This window comes from Apodemus sylvaticus, chromosome 12 (assembly GCF_947179515.1).
Source record: "Apodemus sylvaticus chromosome 12, mApoSyl1.1, whole genome shotgun sequence".
NCBI classification, from domain to species: Eukaryota; Metazoa; Chordata; class Mammalia; order Rodentia; family Muridae; genus Apodemus; species Apodemus sylvaticus.
Genome location: NC_067483.1, coordinates 25,629,250 through 25,649,326, shown reverse-complemented (window position 1 = coordinate 25,649,326; position 20,077 = coordinate 25,629,250). Strand labels below are relative to the sequence as shown.

At 53.6% G+C, this 20,077-nt stretch overlaps 2 protein-coding genes across 2 annotated transcripts in view; both read left to right on the top strand.

Annotated features, from left to right (window-relative positions):
• Nucleotides 1-20,077, top strand: part of Epb41l5 (erythrocyte membrane protein band 4.1 like 5) — a 415,759-nt gene that overhangs the window by 230,940 nt on the left and 164,742 nt on the right. The gene's annotated exons all lie outside the window — the stretch shown is intronic.
• Nucleotides 12,383-19,154, top strand: Inhbb (inhibin subunit beta B). The gene is made up of 2 exons (XM_052201091.1): nucleotides 12,383-14,012; nucleotides 16,503-19,154. Exons 1-2 carry the CDS (start codon nucleotides 13,553-13,555, stop codon nucleotides 17,276-17,278), a joined length of 1,236 nt encoding a protein of 411 aa, XP_052057051.1. The 5' UTR covers nucleotides 12,383-13,552; the 3' UTR covers nucleotides 17,279-19,154.

Here is a 20,077-nt window from a genome sequence, read left to right as displayed (position 1 = left end):
TCAGGTTACTGGTGTTCCGCCATGCCCAGAGTGTCCACCTGCTTTCTCTGAGTTCCTTTGTACTCACAACCAATCAATCAGCAAGCCCATCAGCACGGCCCCCAAGCAGGGGCCAAATCCAGCTTCTTCTCATCACTTGGAAGCTCTGGCCGGACCCCGTCTCTCACCGGATTATTGCAACAGAGAGAGGGTGCAACAGCTCAGCACACTCCCTCCTCTCCTCTCCTACCTGCAGCTCGAGTGATCTCATTGGGCAAACTGAAGCATGGAAATCCTGGACAGTGTCTTGAAACCTTCCCATTACCCACAGAACGAAACTCAGGTTCCTTTCCAGGCTCTGCTTATTGGGTTTTCTTTTTCCAATAAAAATTTTGTTATTGTTTATTTGTGTGGGTGGAGGCGAGGGTGCGTGAATGACGTGGTGTGTTTGGAAGTCAGAAGGCAACTTGCTTGGGAGTTGGATTTCTTCTTCTACCATGTGGGGCCAAGGGCGTTGAACTCAGGTTGTCACGCCTGGTGGCAAGTAGCTTCACCCACTAAGCCATCTTGCAGGCCCATTATTCTGTTTCTCACATTCTGGTTTTCCTCTTGTTTTCATGGAAATGGCATAGTCCTCAACTAAAGGGCTCTGTGGACCCCAAGCCAGGTTTCTAGGTAGGTCCTTTGGAGGTTTCTGTTTCAGCAAAGAGGGTGCAAAATTTTGCCCTCTTCTGTGTTCCTTGCTTCTATTGCTTGAGACAGAGCTGTGATGCCATTACTCCAGCAAGTATCTCGTAATGATGAGTCAGCATTGGTGACAGAAACAGAGAAGGGACATGGGTCTCATATGGCCATTCAAACCCTTCACCCAGCTCACCATCCCGAAGTCTGGCTTTCAACATAAGAAGAGAGGTGTGTAATCCTGAGGTATAGAAGCTCACAAGAGTACTGAGTGTGCTATGTCTATTCCAAGCCTTCACTGCCTTGATCAGAAAGGAATTAAAAAAAAAAACCCTCAGTGCCACTTGTGGTGGGGCCCTGGGCTCCTCCAGGGACTCTGCTATACTGCACTGGGAGTTCTAGGCCTACCCCTGAGTCTCTCTGGCTGTGTGACTCTGCCTAGCCCTCATTTTCCACCTACTTCCTCCTGCTCCCCTCCCAAGTCCCAATTCTCCGTGCCTCCTGCTCCCTAAATGGGTGTCTTTCCCAGCATCCTCAGCTTGAGGTCTCCTTGAAGAATCTAAAGCCCGAGTTTGGCTGCCTGGAGTGGAAAATTCTAAATGTCAAGAATTAATGCGTAAGCCAGTGGCTCGGGCCGGCCGGGAAGCCCCAGAAGTCATCATGACCCTCCTTTGGCCTTTGGAAGAGTGCTGTCTGCGAGACCCTGGCAGACGGCCCTCCTGACCCTGACTGGCTGGGTTCTACCTCGGCCAAGGTCACTCCAACCCTGAGCATGCCCCAGGAATGTCTCTCCACAACCCAGTTCCCTCTCTTTTGCTCTGCATGGGTACCCCACAGTACCAAGATCTCTCCCATGCCTGGACCTTCAGGGTGACCCAGTGCTCGCTGCCTGCCTGTCATCTGATCTGGCCAAGGCAGGACAGGGCCATGGCCCGTCACATCGAGTAGTACAGTACTCCACCCAGAAGCCAGGTCCTTCACACAAGTGCGTAATGAATTGAAGTGCTTGGTTCGGGGCTGGGGCTGTGATCCCAGCACCCAGGAAGCTGGGGGGGGGGGGAACTCAAAGTCCAGCTTGGGCTACATAAGGAGAGTCTGTCTCAAAACAAAAACAAAACAAAAACCAAGCAAACAGAACAAGGGTTGGGTCTAGGGAAGAAGCTGGGGTGTGTGTGTGTGGTTGGGGGGGGGGGGGTCAGGGCCAAGCTTCTTCCTGTCTTGAAAGTCCCAGAGATTGAGGGTCTATGTGTAAAAAGCTAGGCATCGTAGTGAAGTAAGGAATCCTGGGAGTCACTGAGCAGACACATTAGCCAACTAGCAAGTTCTTGGTCAGTGAGAGACCCTGTCTCAAGAAAGCAAGGTGGGTGCATACCATGATTGATCTTTTGAGACTGGGTTACCTCACTTAGTATGATGTTCTCCAGCTCCATCCATTTGTCTAAGAATTTCAAGAATTCATTGTTTCTAATGGCTGAATAGTACTCCATTGTCTATATATACCACATTTTTTGCATCCACTCTTCTGTTGAGGGATATCTGGGTTCTTTCCAGCTTCTGGCAATTATAAATAGGGCTGCGATGAACATAGTGGAGCATGTATCCTTATTACATGCTGGGGAATCCTCTGGGTATATGCCCAGGAGTGGTGTAGCAGGGTCCTCTGGAAGTGACATGCCTAGTTTTCTGAGGAACCGCCAGACTGATTTCCAGAGTGGTTGCACCAATTTGCAACCCCATCAGCAGTGGAGGAGTGTTCCTCTTTCTCCACATCCTCAACAACACCTGCTGTCTCCTGAATTTTTAATCTTAGCCATTCTGACTGGTGAAAGGTGAAATCTCAGGGTTGTTTTGATTTGCATTTCTCTAAGGACTAATGAAGTTGAGCAATTTTTAAGATGCTTCTCCGCCATCCAAAGTTCTTTGGGTGAAAATTCTTTGTTTAGCTCTGTACCCCATTTTTAATAGGATTATTTGGTTTTCTGGGGTCTAACTTCTTGAGTTCTTTGTATATATTGGATATTAGCCCTCTATCTGATGTAGGGTTGGTGAAGATCTTTTCCCAATTTGTTGGTTGCCGATTTGTCCTTTTGATGGTGTCCTTTGCCTTACAGAAACTTTGTAATTTTATGAGGTCCCATTTGTCAATTCTTGAAAACTGGAATACCCAAAAATAATCCACACATCAAATGAGGTACAGGAAGAACGGAGGAGTGGCCCCTGGTTCTGGAAAAACTCAGTGTAGCAGTATAGGGCAAACCAGAACAGGGAAGTGGGAAGGGGTGGATGGGAGAACAGGGGAAGGGAAGAGGGCTTATGTGACTTTTGGGGAGGGGAGGGCAGAAAAGGGGAAATCATTTGAAATGTAAATAAAAAATATATCGAATTAAAAAAAAGAGAGAGAAAGAAAGGTGGGTGATGCTGGAGATGCGATACCTGGACTTTATGCATCCACACACAGCTGTATGCACAGAGCAAAGGTGCACGCTGGGAAGGCAAGTGGGCGGGGCCAGACTGAGTTGAGTCGCACCGAGGGCCCGGAAGCCAGACTGTGTCCTCGTGGGTGGGCAGTGGGTGACCACCGGTACCACCGATTAAATGAGTACCACCGATTAAATGAGTGGATCCTCATTTAATCCCCAGACGGTCCATGAGCTGCAGTCTCAAGCACACGTCACAGCAGGGTCGGGTGGTAACACAACAGGGTCCGCCTTCTGTGTGCAGGTCAGGGTGACTGTGGGCAGTTCAGGGCCTGTGCATCTGATGAAAACCAAGGGCCTGGCGGGATTGCGTTTAAATCGAGTGCAGGTCTTTACTCTGTGGGGCTATGTTTGAAGCATCAGAAAGTTGTATGAGAAGGCAAGATAGGAGAGACAAGAGTAAAATCTGTTTTAACGTTCTGTATTTTTTTTTTAAAGAGAGAGTCAGGGTTTTTCTGTGTAGCCTTGGCTGTCCTGGAACTCACTCTGTCGACGAAGCTGGCCTTAAAAATATCACAAAGCAATGCCTACCTCTGCCTCCTGAGTGCTGGGATTAAATGTGTGAGCCACTACTTCCTGGCTGTGTTCTGTAAACTTTTTTAAAGATGGGGTCTCATGTAGCCCAGGCTGGCCTTTGACTCACTATATAGCCAAGAGTAATCTTGATTTCTTTACCTGCCTGCCTTTACTTCCCAAGTGCTCTGATTATAGGTGTATACCACTGTAGCTACTTTACTTTGTCCTAAGGGCTGAACTCGGGGTCTATTAGGCCTCCTTTTCTTCCCACCCACTTCTTTCCTTCTTCTGGATAGGTGTATCGAGTCAGGGTCTCAGATCCTTGTATGTGTTGGAAACCTCTGGGCAGTCACTGCTAGGCAGTGGGGTAATGATGATGCACTTTTTACTTTTCAGTTTATTAATTAATTTTGATATTTTTATTTTATGCATGTGGGTATTTTACCTGCATGTATGTCTGTGCACCATGTGGGTACCCGATGCTGCCAAAGCCAGAAGATATCAGAGACCCTGGGACTGGAGCTAGCCGGGTACCTGGCTGCCATATGGGTGGTAGGAGCAGAGTCCAGACTCTCTGGAAGAGCAAGCTTACCCATCACGCCATTTCTCCAGCATCCTATTTATTTATTTTTGAGACGATTTCACTGTGTAGCCCAGGCTGACCTGAAACTCAGAGAGCTATGCCTGCCTCTGCCTCATAAGTACCAGGATACACAAACAAACTTGAAATGTAAAAAGATTTAAAATTGTATGTATATATGTTTGTATGTATGTACGTATGCATGCATGCATATATGTATTTAGGAGTATGCACCATCAAGGTCAGAGAGCCAGCGCTCTCCTCCCTCCCTGTGGGTCCTGAGGTTGAATTTGGCTCTAGGCTTGCCTTGCAAGCGTCTTTACAAACTGAGCCTTCTCCTCTGTCCCGACCACGCTTCACTGACTCTGAGGTTTCACCAGTCTAAACAGCACACATAAAGACATGCTCACCTCTCAACAGGCCAGAGCTGAAACACTGTTCCCTCCTTATCAAGGAGGGAATGTTTGATGAGATATAAATATATTTAACCATTAAGGAAAATCTGGTGTTCAAGCCTTTCTGTTTTCCCCTTCTCTCTAACCCATAACCTGACATACAGGGAGAGGGGCTCTCAGAACTGTATGCAGACAGTCCTCTTTTCTGAGCTCTAGGTCCAGAGAGGGGAGAGGGCAGGTGTGTGAAGGAGATGCCTGTCCAGCGATCAGTCCAGAGAAGAAGCCGTGAATGGAAAGGAATTGATATTAACATTGTTTCAGGCACCAATCGGGAGGCTGGGCTCTGGGAAATAAAGCCTGTGTCGTTGTCTTCTTCTTCTTCTTCTTCTTCTTCTTCTTCTTCTTCTTCTTCTTCTTCTTCTTCTTCTTCTTCTTCATCCTCCTCCTCTTCTTCCTTCTCCTTCTTCACCCCCTCCTTCCCTTCTTTTTCCAAGACAGGGTTTCTCCGTGTAACTTGAGCTGTTCTGGAACTCAATCTGTGTAGACCAGGCTGGCCTCAAACTCATAGGTATCTGCCTGCTTCTGACTTGAAAGTACTGAGATTAAAGGTGTGTACCACCACTGCCTGCCCCTCCCATGTCAAGTCTAATTGAATAAAATATGATGGAAGCTGACTGCATATGCAGTTATGTATGTACACACACACCACACAATACAAACACACACACACACACACACACACACACACTAAACCTTAGGGCTCATTTGCAAATATAATTGAGGACCAAGTACGGCCACATAGCTCCTGCAGGGTGTGAAACACAAGGCCTTGGCTAGAAGGTGAGTTTGGCAGAGTGGGCCTCAGGACCTGACATTCATGTGCCAAGCCCTGGCAGAGAAGTCACTGCCGCTTTAAAATGACACCAGCCTACATCGTCTAGGACAGCTCGGTGGACGGTTCCATACTGGCCCAGGGCACAGGAGATGGACAGTTTGTGCCTGGAGCTGGGAATAGCTGGATCCCTAGGTCCCTAGCCACTAGGTCATCTCTCTCTCTCTCTCTCTCTCTCTCTCTCTCTCTCTCTCTCTCTCTCTCTCTCTCTGTGTGTGTGTGTGTGTGTGTGTGCGTGCGTGTGTAAATGCCCATGTATATAGGTGCAGGTACACTTCTCTGCATGTCTGACTTTATTCTTTCCTACTGCTCTCTTTGAGACAGGGTCTCCCACAGAAGCTCGAGAGCTTGTGATAGCTGACTGTCCATGGTCAAGCAGTGAGCCCCAGGATTCTCCGGCCTCTACCCTCCTTGCTCTAGAACTGAGGTTGTGTGAGTAATGTGGCCATGGCCAGTTTTATCTGTGGGTGTTAGGATCTGAACTCAGGTCCTCATGAGCAAGTGCTCATGCCTGTGGGGACATCTCGGGCACCCCTTCCTCATTTGTTTGCAGAGGCAGGGTGTCATATAACTTACATTGGCCACAAACTCCTTCAGTAGCTGAGGTTAGCCTTGAACTTCTGATCTTCCTGCCTCTACCATATGAGTGCTGTGATTATAGCCTGTAATCACCATGCCTGGCTAGTTCATTATATTTATTGAATGAACAGAGAGGAATTCTATTCTAGGGAGAGTTTGTAACTGGTTTGAAGTGAGCTACTAACCAAATGCTGTATTTAGTGACTGTGTGTTTTTTTTTTTTTTTTTTTAAAGAAAACAGGAGGCTGGAGAGATGGCTCAGTAGTTAAGAACACTGACTGTTCTTCCAAAAGTCCTGAGTTCAAATCCCAGCAACCACATGGTAGCTCACAACCATCCGAAATGAGATCTGATGCCTTCTTCCAGTGTGTCTGAAGACAGTTACAGTGTACTTACATATAATAAATAAATAAATAAATATAAAAAAAGAAAATAATATCAACTTGGACAGCCATTCCCAGGGGCCTGCTGTTGGAATATTTCCTGAGTGTTTTGAATCCTATCTGCACCCAGCCTAGCCGTGTTAGGGAAGCTAAGGAATGCTTCCTCCAAGCCAGTTCCTTCCTGGTTCTGGGGTCTCCCTGAGAGCAGGGGCTAGCACAGTGTTTTGGGTGGTTCTTAATAATAAGTGATGGGGCTTGCTTGTGTTTGGGTTCAAGAGAGGAGGAAGTCAGCTCAAAATTGACATTCGAGATGATAAGTCTAGAATTAGTTTTTAAAAAGTTAAAAAAAAAAAAACAAACCCAAAACAACAAAACAAAACCTTAGGCAGCACTGTGTGAGCCCAGCCCTGTCTAGTCCCTTCCAGGCCAGCTTGGGCTACGTGTGCGATAGTGAGAGTGTGTCTGGGCAGGGTGGTGGAAATCGCTCGGGTTGTAAAGTTATCATACAGGAAGCCTTGGCTTTGATCACCAGCATTGCAGGAACTAGGAATAGTGGTGCATTATTCCTGTAATCCCGCACTTGGGAGGCAGCAAGGGAAAGGTCAAAAGTTCAAAGTCACCCTCAGCTACTTACTGAATTCAAGGTCAGCTTGGGCTGTATGACACCTCATTCTATGAGCAAGCAAATCCTCCCTAGGCGGCCTAGAAAGTGTTTCTATGCCGGGGAGGAGGTTGGAGCGGACATGTGGCAGCCTTCTGTGGACATGGGACCCAGGGGCTGTGCAGGAGACTCACACTGTTGCCTTTGAGAGTGTTGACCAAGCCCATGTGGCTCCCACAGCTCCTGAGCCATCCCTGGAGATAAAGCGAATCATCCAATAGGACAGACTCTGAGCTGGGCACAGGGAGGCCTCAGGTGGATACCGCGGAAGGGCCGGTTCTCTCCTTGCGTGTCTCCAGACAATGAACCCAAGATGCAGGTCCACTGGAGCTTTGGAAAATGTGACCTGTCCACCATCTGTCCTGGTGAGACTAAAGCTGGCAGCCTTGTATATCTGGACATTTAAAAAAATTATTACTTTTTTGAGATTATTTTAGTGTGAGTGTGAGCGGGAGTGTGTGTGTGTGTGTATATACACCATTAGAGGAGGTACCAAAGGAGGCGAGAAGAGTGCATCGGATCTCCTGGAGATTCAGGCAGTTGTAAACTGCTGGATAGGAAGAGCCTATCCAGTTATCCCTGTCAGCTACCAAGCCAACTCTCCAGTCTCTCACAACAAACGTCTTTAAAGCAAGCTCTCTCTCCCTGAGGCCGAGAAATAGCTCAGTCAGCCTGCATCTCAGGTTCATGGATTTTCAAGTGTGAGGATCCTCGTGAGGTGAGCGCAGATATCTGGACCCCTGTGAAAGAGCAGCAGGAAGGGCGGGGTGGAAACAGGCGAGCCCTGGAGGATTGTGGGCTGGTTAGTCCGGCTTACATGATGTCGGCCAATCAGAGACCCCCATCACAAGCCAAAGGAGGATGATGTTTAAGGAATGAATGGCACCCCAGCTTATCTTCTGACCTCTGCCTTGTATGTACACTCTTACCCACATGTACACACACATGTACACACATGCACACACACGTACATACACATACTCAAACATGTACACATGTACCCACACTCATACCCATGTACCCAAATGTACACATGTGTACACACATGCACATACACACGTATACACACATACTCAAACATGTACACACGTACCCACACTCATACCCATGTACCCAAATGTACACATGTGTACATACATGTACACACATGTACACACATACACAAACATGTATACATGTACCCACACACATACACACGTACCCAAATGTACCCATGTACACACACATGTACACACATGTATGCACACATACACACACGTGCGCGTGCGAGAGAGAGAGAGAGAGAGAGAGAGAGAGAGAGAGAGAGAGACATACACCTTGGCTCCTTGCCTCTTGGAGGTCCTGGTGTAGCTGCTGCAGGCCTGTGCCCTGGGCCAGCGGGCCGCTCCTTCCACCCAGCCAGAGCTGTCCCAAAGAAGCACGATGCAGGCAGGTGCCGTTTACTAACAGCAGTGGCTTCTCTGCCAGTGCTTGCAAAGCGAATGAATGCCAGGTCCCCGAGTCCAACCCTGCCAAACCCACCCCCCCCACCCCCGAAGCCAAGCGCCCGTGTTTCCCCGCTCCACTCCCCGCAGGGGTTGTGTGGCCAAGCACTGCACCTGGGGTCTCAATATTTGCAACCTCGGGTGTCTTTCCTCAGGCACCCTCCTCCTCTTCTTCCCAGACAGGTCAGTAACTCTCTGGCCTGAAACTGGTTGAGTAGGCTAGGCTTGAGCTCCAGGGACCCCCGTCTGCCTCTCCAGGCTGTGACTACAGTTATGTGCGACCACGCCCGGGCTTCTGTTTGTTTTGCGTTTTGCTTGTTTTTGAGACAGGGTCTCATGTAGCCTTTGCTTGCCTCAAATTCCCTTGTAGAGCTGAGGTGACCCTAACCTTCTTGTCCTTCTAGCTCTACCTCCCTGGGCTGGGATTGCAGGTGTGCGCCACTCTGTCTGGCTGGGGTGGAACCCAGTGCTTCCTGCAGGCAAGCAAGCACCCCACCTTCTGGGCCCTGTTTACCCCTAGCCCAAGACCATGGATTCTGGAGATAAAACTCAGGTCCCCGTGCTTGGACACACACTTTCCCAGCGGAGCCGTCCCCGGGGCGCGGAGGCTTGTGGGTTTTTTTTTTTTTTTTTGGCTTTTTTCGAGACAGGGTTTCTCTGTGTAGCCCTGGCTGTCCTGGAACTCACTCTGTAGACCAGGCTGGCCTTGAACTCAGAAATCCACCTGCCTCTGCCTCCCAGAGTGCTGGGATTACAGGCATGCACCACCATCGCCCGGCTGAGGCTTGTGTTTTATGGTCTGCCTGCCTAGTTTCTTTGAAGGGTCTGTCTGTGCTAAATTGATGCTTAGCATGGGTTATGAAGCACACATGTGTGTACATACACACACATACACACACACATGTGCACACAGTGCACACACACATGCACACAAACATACACGCGCACACACACCCTACAATGGCACGAGAGAAAATACTTCGCGCCCCTAGTGAGCATCCTCTACCTTCGGTGTGCCCACATCCACCACCGTGTCGCCATGTTTTTTTCTTGCTTCTGCCATTGGGTTTGTCTGTGTTCCTTGACGGTGGCAAGGAGCCAGAAGCTTACGTGGGGGTGGCCTGGTTGTGCAGCCCTCTCACCGGGGGCTTTGGTTACAGCACTGATGGGCATGATTGTATTCAAAACTGACAGGCGCAGTCATATTCCTGGCCAAGACCGACGGTTGAGGACACCAACAGAAGCAGCTCTATGGCAGGTGCTTAAACAAGGCTTCAAGGCAACAGGAACTCAGACCTTCCCCTCTAGAGGGGAGTGTGTCCCTCCCACCCCCAATACAAGATGATCTGGAAGAACTCAATTTACACCTTCAGCTGCTGTGGGCTGGGGGATCAGCAGAGGGCAGGATAATCCCAGCTTCTCCAGCAGATGGTTTCTGACTACCCTTGACCCAGTTCCCTCCCGGCAGCAGGGCTGGGAGCGTGGACCCTCCTCCCACCAGCAAGGACAAGGTGGCTTTTGCCTCTTTGGTGCCAGGTCAACAGGCAGATTTGCTTCAAGTTCCGAAGGCAGACGGCTTCTGTCCTTCCCTTTCTATAGCCCTGTCCAGCCCAGATGAGGCTGGTGAGAAAGACTGTATCTGGGTAGGTCAGGAGTGTCTTTCAGGCTGGTGCTGGGGGAGGGGAAGGGGGGCACTAAACCTTTCATTGGCTTAATGACTTCTCTCCTTCATTCATCAGTTGTTCCTTCATAAGCCCTCCCTGGTCATCTGTCAGGTCTGGCACTAGACAGAGCCTGTGAGACCTAGCCCCTGTGCTGGAGCTAAGTCAGGCAATGAGGCAGCCAGCCAGGCACTGGGCACCTAATCAGATAAATCACTTCCCCAGGGCACAGAGGGCCAGTGAGGGCTTCACCCAGGAGGGAAGACTGGGCTAAATCTTAAAGACCAAGGACGAATTAGCCAAATGATGGGTGGTTCTGGTTACAAAAAGGGCCAGAGGGTCCGAGTGTGTGTTGTGCCTGGAGAGAAGACAGATGCAAAAAACTGAGGTGGGGCAGGTAGGTTCAGGACTGCATTCAGGATGGACTGTCCCAGGCTGCCAGGAACATCTCCTTGCTGTCCATGAGCTCACTGGACCCTGGAAGGGCCTGGGGGGGACGCAGAACGGGACAGAAAAGGATGGGTCCCCTGAGGGCAGAAGGGCTGTTGTCGTCTGGATTCTGCAGGGGTGGGGTGGGGTAGGTGTCTCCTGCTTCAGACTCAGAGTTGGCGAAGTCAGACCCGCCCTAGTTTTGCCCCGCAGACTTCTGGTCTGTTCCTCCCATTGGGAGAGAGGGGGCGCTCTGCTCCCAGACTTCCGTGCTTCCTCGGAACTGCAGTTCTGGCTAAGGTCCACAGCATAGGGTTGCCTTGGGAAGTTAGGAAGCAATGGATGTTGGGGGAACGACCCCCCTCCCCCAAAGTCCGAGGTCTTTTTAGGGAGGGTTGTCTCGATTCCAAGGAAAACCATCCACACACGTCTACCACATAGTCTTGGCTGTCATTAGGTGAGCCTATTGTGGGTAAGCGTTCTGGAAAGCAGGGGGAGGGGGGGGGTGGTCCGCAGGGTTGCAGGCAGTGTGTTCCGGTCTCTGGGAACCGTGCCTCATGGACATTGTTGTCCCAGAACCAGGTAGGGTCGGGAAGAGGAACAGAAAGAACGCGGTACACTTGGAGCTCTCTAGTCAGACTCCCACCCATCGCTGGCAGCCACAGAAGAGCACCCCCAGAACCATCTTTATATCCGCTTCTGTGAGGTTGGTTTAGTCTCTTTGGACCTCCCCTTCCAAAGAACCAGTGTGCTGCAGGTATCACAGCCCAGAAAGAGGCAGGGCAAAGTAAGCTTGGACTACATTCAAATCCGGTAGTACCTGAGCCCTTCATTAGAATCTGGGTTTGTGGCCAAGTGTGACAACAGAGGAATGGGACAGTGGAGACCCCAATCGTCTGACAAGCCCTGAGCCTCCAGAGACCTTGGGTCCTCAAAGATAGGTTCCCCTACAATCAGGTAGACCCTCTGGCCAAGCCTCCAGCGTCCGCCACTTCCCCTGCTCTTCTAGCCCAGGGGGTTAACCCATCGCCCATTGGGATGGCGGCCTGGGACGCTAGAAGAGGGCGCTGCAGCCCGAAGGTAGCATCCACCCACACCTCTCCTCTACTGCATTCGAACTTACCCCCACCCCCACCTCCCAGGCTGAATAGCGAAAGATCGAAAGATCGTCCCTTGGAAGCTCTAGGGGCATCTGCGGCGAGTGGGGGTCGCCGGTCCTGGTTGCGAAAGGCGACAATTTGGGACGGGGAAAGGCTTTCGTGGCCCTGAGTAAGGGCTGTTCGGAAGCGCCCGCGCCCGGATCCTACTCCAGGAGTGTGTCGGTGCCATTTATCCATCGCCCCATGGGGCGAGGGTCCGGAGCACTCACGTGGTGGGAAAGTTTCGAGGTAGCAAAAGTGGCCTGGCATCGGGTGTGTGTGTGGGGGGGTGGGCAGGGAGGAGAGAGCCTCCTCGCCCCTCCTCGCCAAGGCAGAAAGGGAAAGAGCCGAGGGAAGAGGGGGTGGGAGGAGGATCAGGCAGCAGCGACCTGCAGAATCCGCCTCCCCCTCCGCCCCCGGGAAGCCCGAGCGGGGAGGCGCGGACCGTCTCCTCCCGCACGGCCCGGACGACACTCCCCCCTCCCCCCTTTTTTTCCTGCCAACGTCTATCTCAACGCGCGCGCACATACGGAGATTGTGCGGCTTTTTTACCCCTCGGGAAAAAAAGACCAGGGAGTGGAAAGGAAGAGAAGGCAAAGCGAAGAACTCCTCGGGCGCGCTCTGCACTCCGAGCCACGGCTGGGCGCGGGGACGCTGCTGCCACCGCCACCGCCGACTCGCTCTCTCCCCGGCCCTGCGGCGGCGTGTGCCAGTAGGAGCGCGAGCCAGGGCACTCGATCCCGGGGACACAGAAGACTTTTGGCCGCCACTGCCGCGGCAGGCAGAAGAGACAGCAGTGTGAAGGGCCCTACCACCGCCTTTCCCTCCTCCGCCGCCCCGGCCGGCCCGCGCAGGCGGCCAGGCGCAGGGAAACAGGGAGGAGCAGAGGCCCCGGAGAAGCGCGCCGCGGCTCGCCCGCCCGTGGATGCGGCGCCCGGGGGAGCCTGGAGACAACTTTGCCGGGTGACGCGCTGGGAGGACTGCAGGGCCCGCCGCCCAGGAGGGCTCGGCGCCGCCAGTAAGAGGGGCCCGCGCAGCGGCGCTCCCCGGACCTACGCTCTCTCCTCCCGCCAGCCCTGAGCAGGGGAGAGCGACCTGCCCATCACCGCCGCTGCCTCGGGCGGCCGCGTCCCCGCTGCGAGCAGCGACAGGGCGAGGCGCTCAGGTGCGGTCGCGGGGGCCCCAGCCGCAGCGCCCTCCGCAGCGCCGCGCCCGGGGTCTCCGGCACCTTCGCTTCGGTCTCCAGAGCGACTTGCGTCCGCTGCTGCCTCTTCCCTCCACCTTTCCAGCTCGGCCGAGCCAAGCCACCGTGCCAGCGCTGCTGCCGCCGCTCCTCGCTTTCGCTTCACCCCGATCGGGGGGCTGCGGTGGCCCTCGACGCGGAGAGGATGGGCAGGCTGCAGATGCCTAGGCGCCCCGAGTCGTCCGAGCGCCACTGACCCGGCGTTCCCCACCCCCCCCACCGCCAGCCCGCGCTCCCCTCTGGTCCCCGCGGCGCCCCTTCTCGGCCGCGCGGGAACCCCCGCGGCCCGGCCGGCCCCCTCCCCCTGCGAGCCGGCGGCGGCGCTCCCGGCAGGCGGGCGGGCGGAGGCCCGGGCGGGGGCGGGGCGGGGCGGTGCGCCCGGAGCCCGGAGCCCGGCCCTGAGCTCGCTTCGCCTCGCCTCGCGGCGGGCGCCCTCGTCGCCAGCGGCGCACCATGGACGGGCTGCCCGGTCGGGCGTTGGGGGCCGCCTGCCTTCTGCTCCTGGTGGCCGGCTGGTTGGGACCCGAGGCCTGGGGCTCTCCCACTCCCCCGCCGTCGCCCGCTGCGCCGCCCCCTCCCCCGCCGCCCGGAGCTCCGGGTGGCTCGCAGGACACCTGTACGTCGTGCGGCGGTGGCGGCGGCGGCTTCCGGCGGCCGGAGGAGCTGGGTCGGGTGGACGGTGACTTCCTGGAGGCGGTGAAGAGACACATCTTGAGCCGCCTGCAGTTGCGGGGCCGGCCCAACATCACGCACGCTGTCCCCAAGGCCGCCATGGTCACGGCCCTGCGCAAGCTGCACGCAGGCAAGGTGCGCGAGGACGGCCGCGTGGAGATCCCGCACCTCGACGGCCACGCCAGCCCGGGCGCAGACGGCCAGGAGCGCGTCTCCGAGATCATCAGCTTTGCAGAGACAGGTGGGTTCGGCCACAGGGAAGCCAGAGGCGGCCGCGAACCCTCCCTTTGACCCTCTCCTGGGAAGCCCCTGCTGCCTTCGCCGCCTCTGCAGCCCGTACGCCCCGAGGGCATTTAGGCTCCGGGCAGAGTCGTTTTTGCCGTGGCCTTGCGCGCGTCCCAGGGTGGTGGTCCTTTCCTATACTGCGAGCCCAGACTACAGATTCTTTGCGGCTTCCCTTTCCCTGCAGCAACTAGGAAGCACCCTGCCCTTCATCCTGGCTCACGGGAATTGGGCCCCAGCGCCTCTGGGCGCGCGTCCCCCTCCCGGCAGATGCGCGCAGCCCTGGCTCTGCGGGCACTTGCTTAGTGATTGCTTAATGTTTTTGTTTCCCACGATCCGAGTGTAGGCTTAGCAGTGTAGATGGAGATGTGTGTGCTTGTTGATATACGTGGGCAGGAGAGGAGAAGGAGAGAGAGAGAGAGAGAGAGAGAGAGAGAGAGAGAGAGAGAGAGAGAGAGAGAGAGAGAGAGAGAGAGAGAGAGAGAGAGAGAGAGAGAGAGAGAGAGAGAGAGAACCAGCACCAGCCAGAGCCTGCGTGAGAGGCCCCGGGGCCGTGCGTCGCCCGGCGGCATGGGCTTGCCAGGATTGCTGAAGCATCGGTGGGGAGAGCTAGGCAACCTCCCTTCCGATTGTGTGGGCACCAGAGTCGGCGGAAGGCAGCTTCTCAACAGGTCCATCATTTACGCAAAGACGCGGCTCAGGAACAGCCTCATGCCTTTAGGTTTGCCTGGCAGCAACGGCAGCCCTCTCCGGTCCGGGGAAGAGGGGCAGAGTTTGTAGTTAACAAAGACTGGGATTCTTTTCTGCAATGTCCTCCCAGGCCCCAGAGTTGAGAATCTCTGTCCACTACCTAAATAGAAAATTCAGAGAAAAAGAAAAGAAAAAAAAATCTCTGGGAAGTTTAAAAAGGAGGAAAATTTCCCGGGCCGAAACGGTGTAAGTGTTTAGGCATCGCTGTCCTTTTCAGGACTTGAATGAGCCAGGCTGGCTTTTGTGCTGGGAACTCAGCCCCATTTGTGCAGAGGGGACTGCAGAGAAGGTCGCAGAGAGGGAAGCCGGTAGTCAGGGTGGGGGACAAGCAGGGAGCCTGGGAAGAGGAGGGGGATCAGCTCTGCTCCTGGCTGCAAATGCCCTCCTACTCTCCCAGGCATCGGGCAGCCCCTGCCTGTGCTGCTGCTGGGGATGAAAAGGGATGAAAAGTTTTGCATGGCCGGGTGTGGAGAAAGGCAGAGACAATCAAGGCCGGTTTGTGCTTACAAAGAAATACATTGCCATTTTAGCTGTCCGCCAGAGTCAGGGAAAGCTCGACATGCAATTAGAGGGCTTGGATTAAAAGGTGCATTGGGGCCCAGAAGGGAACCGTGACTCGGGAAGGTCGAGAGGCCTTTTGGTCCCGGTGGCATAAAATGACAGCGGGGGCTGTTATATTTCTGGTCCGATTCACGGAGCCAGCTCTTTAACTTATAAATAACAGATTCAGGTCGCAGGCAGCTCGGCCAAGACCAGCTTTTAAGGCTGCAGTCTCCCCCTTTTCAAAGTCAGACGGCAGTGTTATTAGAGGAGCCAGTGAGAACTGAGGAAGGGGCTGGGGGCGGAGGTGGGGGGCTTGGTGGGAGGTTTGATATACTAGCCATGTCTGCTGAATAGGTAGAGACCTTCAGAGGGGAGAGTTGATGGAATGTACTTTGAGAAAGGGACATCATTTCTCGTCTGGCAGAACTATTCTTCTGGCTGAACAGAATTATTGAGATAACTAGCAACCCAGCCACCTTTGAGATCTCCAACCACTGCCTTCTGGGAGTCAGGGTCTGGTCAAAAGATCGGACCTTGAGTTTTCAAGGCTGCCTGTCCTGTCCCTTGGAACTCCTTGGAAACAGGGGATGCACTTTGCAGCTTGCAGGACACTTGTATGTCAGAAACTCGAGCAGAGCTTGCTTGTTTGCGGTGGAGGTCCCACCGAGGCTGGGGGCAGATCATGCTTAGGGAGACACTGCAAAGAGGCTCAGCTCAATTTTGCAATGCCCCAGGTTACCCAGAAAGAAGAAGCAGCAGCCCTGTTTAAACAGCTCACCCCAAGTCCTCCCTGGGCTCTTTAGTTTTGTTTTCAGGGACCCATAACGACTTGTTAAGATCTTGGCCTCCTGACAAGCTGAGCTTTGAGGCCAGACAATCAGATCTCCAGGGAGCCTCGGCCTGGGAGAGGTGAGGCAGGATTTTTATAGGTGGACCTCCTGGCTCCACCCTGGTCCTGTTTTCTCAATGGGAAGTGCTTCTTCTGCCTCTGGCAGGTTATGGCAGAAGCCCGGGCCCCAGGAACTGGATTTCTGGTCAGTAACAATTTCCAGCTGTGGGGAATGTTCATTCCAACCTCACGCAGCAGCAGAGTCCATTCCCCATTGCCTTGTGTTCTCCTGCAACTAACTCGGCCTGTTCTTCCCCGTCTCCACAGATGGCCTCGCCTCCTCCCGGGTCCGCCTGTATTTCTTCGTCTCTAATGAAGGCAACCAGAACCTGTTTGTGGTACAGGCCAGCCTGTGGCTGTACCTGAAGCTGCTCCCCTATGTTCTGGAGAAGGGCGGCCGGAGGAAGGTACGGGTCAAGGTGTACTTCCAAGAGCAGGGTCACGGTGACAGGTGGAACGTGGTGGAGAAGAAGGTGGACCTCAAACGTAGTGGCTGGCATACCTTCCCCATCACAGAGGCCATCCAGGCCTTGTTTGAGCGAGGCGAGAGACGCCTTAACCTGGATGTGCAGTGTGACAGCTGCCAGGAGCTGGCCGTGGTGCCTGTGTTCGTGGACCCCGGCGAGGAGTCACACAGGCCCTTTGTGGTGGTGCAGGCCCGCCTGGGTGACAGCAGACATCGCATCCGCAAACGGGGCCTAGAGTGTGACGGGCGGACCAGCCTCTGTTGCAGGCAACAGTTCTTCATTGACTTCCGGCTCATCGGCTGGAACGACTGGATCATCGCGCCCACTGGCTACTACGGGAACTACTGTGAGGGCAGCTGCCCGGCCTACCTGGCCGGGGTCCCCGGCTCGGCCTCCTCCTTCCACACGGCCGTGGTGAACCAGTACCGCATGCGCGGCCTGAACCCCGGGCCCGTGAACTCTTGCTGCATTCCCACCAAGCTGAGCTCCATGTCCATGCTCTATTTTGACGATGAGTACAACATCGTCAAGCGGGACGTGCCCAACATGATTGTGGAGGAGTGCGGCTGCGCCTGACAGAGGTGGCAGGGGCGGAGCACGGCCCGTGGGTCTTGGAGGGAGCAGGAGAGGCAGGTGGGCTGAGTGTGGTGGTTCCATTGGGCCGTGAAGAGTGACAGGGTGAGGCCTGAAATAATGTTCTCCCGCTTCATAGAAAACCAGTCAGGACCGGAGGGAGGACCCCTCTGTGACACGAGAGACTCCTTAATTGCACACGTAGACACGCATAGCCAGACTCACGCAGTCTGCCACCCACACAGCAGCCTCCGGGGTACCAGCAAACGGATGGGTGACAAATGCCAGCCTAGCTACCCGTGCCTGTCAGTCGGAAAGGATGGGGGTGAGCAGCCACCATTCCCACCAGCTGGCTGGGCACTCTGAATCGCGCCTTCTGAGCACATATAAAAGCACACAAAGACAGCGGACACAGGCAGTGTGAGCCACAGAGCCACCAAGAGGAAAAGCAGGGTGGGAGCGCAGTCGGGTGGAGGGCCATGTGTCCCTGAATTGTCCCCGGCTCTTCGCCGCAGCGCCTGACACAGCCCTGCCTGCTCACTCTCCGCCTGGCATCCGCCATGCTCTGAGGCCAGCAGACCCAGGCCACCCCTGTTCTTGGAGAGGGCAAGTAGCCCAGGAGGGACTCACCTGTCACAGAGACCATGGAGCAGGGACAGTGACCCTTCGACAGGCTGTCACATGGGTCCCTGGTGTGACTTATGTATGTGCGTATGTGTGTGTTTGTTTTCAGGGGTGTTGGGGGAGGGAGAGGAGGGTCTTAATTTTATGCTTTAAACTCATCTCCGACAACGAACAGGTCATCTGCGCCAGTTGCAGAATTGAAAAGGGCCTATCAGCTCTGACCTTTGAAGCGGAAAGGCCAAACGATTCCAAGTGAGAAGGGAAGAAAAATGTTGCAATCGGTGCCCTTTGCTGGGGACATCCTCCTGGTGTTGTGCTGAGAAGGGCGGGGCTGGCCCCTAGCGAGGGGGTGAGACTGGGGGAGGCAGTGGTCTGTCCAGTGGGGGTGTTCTGAGGAGCTGCTCAGCTGGTCTTAGAGAGAGGGAGAGCTTTTGGTCGCTTTGCAGAAGTTGTCCCTGTGGGTGAGCCCTGGCCTCAGGGTTGTCCGTGGCCATGGCTTCTGCCCACTTCACTTGTCCTCCCGCCGTCTCCACCAAGCACTTGCGGTCCTGCGTGAATGCACACCACAATAGCACTTGCAGGTCTACGTGTGTCCAGAAGTGGCCCTGGGGCGAGAGCTGACGTGGCTGTCCTCGTGGATGTCCAAGTGCCACGTGAACTATGCAATTTAAAGGGTTGACCCACACTAGGCGAAACTGGACTCGTACGACTCTTTTATATTTTTATACTTGAAATGAAATCTTTTGCTTCTTTTCTAAGCGAATGATTGCTTTCAATGTTTGCACTGATCTAGTTGCATGGTTAGTCAGAAACTGCCATTTGAAAAAAAAAGTTATTTTTATAGCTGCAGAAAAATGAATACAGTTAAATGTATTATACATAATTTTGGAACCAAAGAGGCCAGCGGATCAGTTTTAATTTTTGTTAGATGGTGGGGCCATCTTCTATGAGGTAGATGTTCTAAACAATCCTTTGAGTGGCCTGCCAGCGTTTCAGGGTATAAATGATTTTTTTTTTTTATTCAGTTGATGTGTTTTTTCTGTTCTCACACACCCAGAAGGTAGAGTAAAATAAGTGACTGGTGGAGTGAAGGTGTGTACTGTAAGCCCTCATCTTTAGTTTATTTAATAAAGCCCTCCTTAGGTTCTGTTTCATAATAACTTAAAAACCAAACAATTTCCCCCCACAGACTGGCTGTCTTAAGTATTTTACGTTCGTGTACAGTTTAAGACAATAAAAGACGGAGTGCCACGGACTTCCTGCTTTGTGTGATGTCTGGGGCAGTGGGCAGCTGGGAGGAGGGGTTTGGTCCAGGTGTCCAGTCCCGATGCCAGAAGTCCCCACGGCCTGTTCCCTACACTCTCAAAGCCCTTGCCTGACACATATGTCACACAGAAGCTAGAAGAGATGGCAGAAGACCAGCTGAAAGGCAATTAGCAAATTAGCGAATTACAAATTTGTTTACCATCCCAGTCCCCAACTAGTTATGTTATGCTGATGTTCCAAAGCTGAATCTCTTGGCTTTTCAGAAGTACTGTGATACTTGAAGCCAACCTTGATGACCTGAGTTCGAGCCCAGGTTCCCACATAGTGGAAAGAGAGGTCCAGCTTCTGTGGATTGTTCTCTGGTCTCCACACACATGCTGTACACCACACACACACACACACACACACACACACACGAATGGGATCAGAGACTAAACGAAAAATTTGTGCCAGTTAAGCCTCCAGGTCATGGAGGAAGGGAGCATGGACAACCTGGGAAGTGAGTTCTTGCTCCCACATCCCAGCCCCCTGTGCTCACCTCCAGGTGACCCAGGGTTTAGATCCTGTCATTAGAGGGTAAGCAGACACCATGCTGCTCTCAACTATTGGAAGAGGCGGAGGTGATGGCCTTAGTAGTTACTACAGCACAGCCACCTTCAGGTACGACTTAGAGACCTAGTCAGAAGCCCAGATCCACCCTGCCTAAGGTCACTCCACCCGAACGGGGCCCTGGTCACAGGCCACCATTTGCTAGCTTGTGAGGACTGCAGACTTACATTGCCTTGTCTGAGTTTAGCAGGCCTTACAGGCCTTTTTTGTTTTTTGTTTTTTAAAGTGCTCACTAATTTGCCTAGACTACTTGGCCAGCAAGTACAGGAGATTCCCCTGTCTACAGTTTCCCAGCCTTGGGAT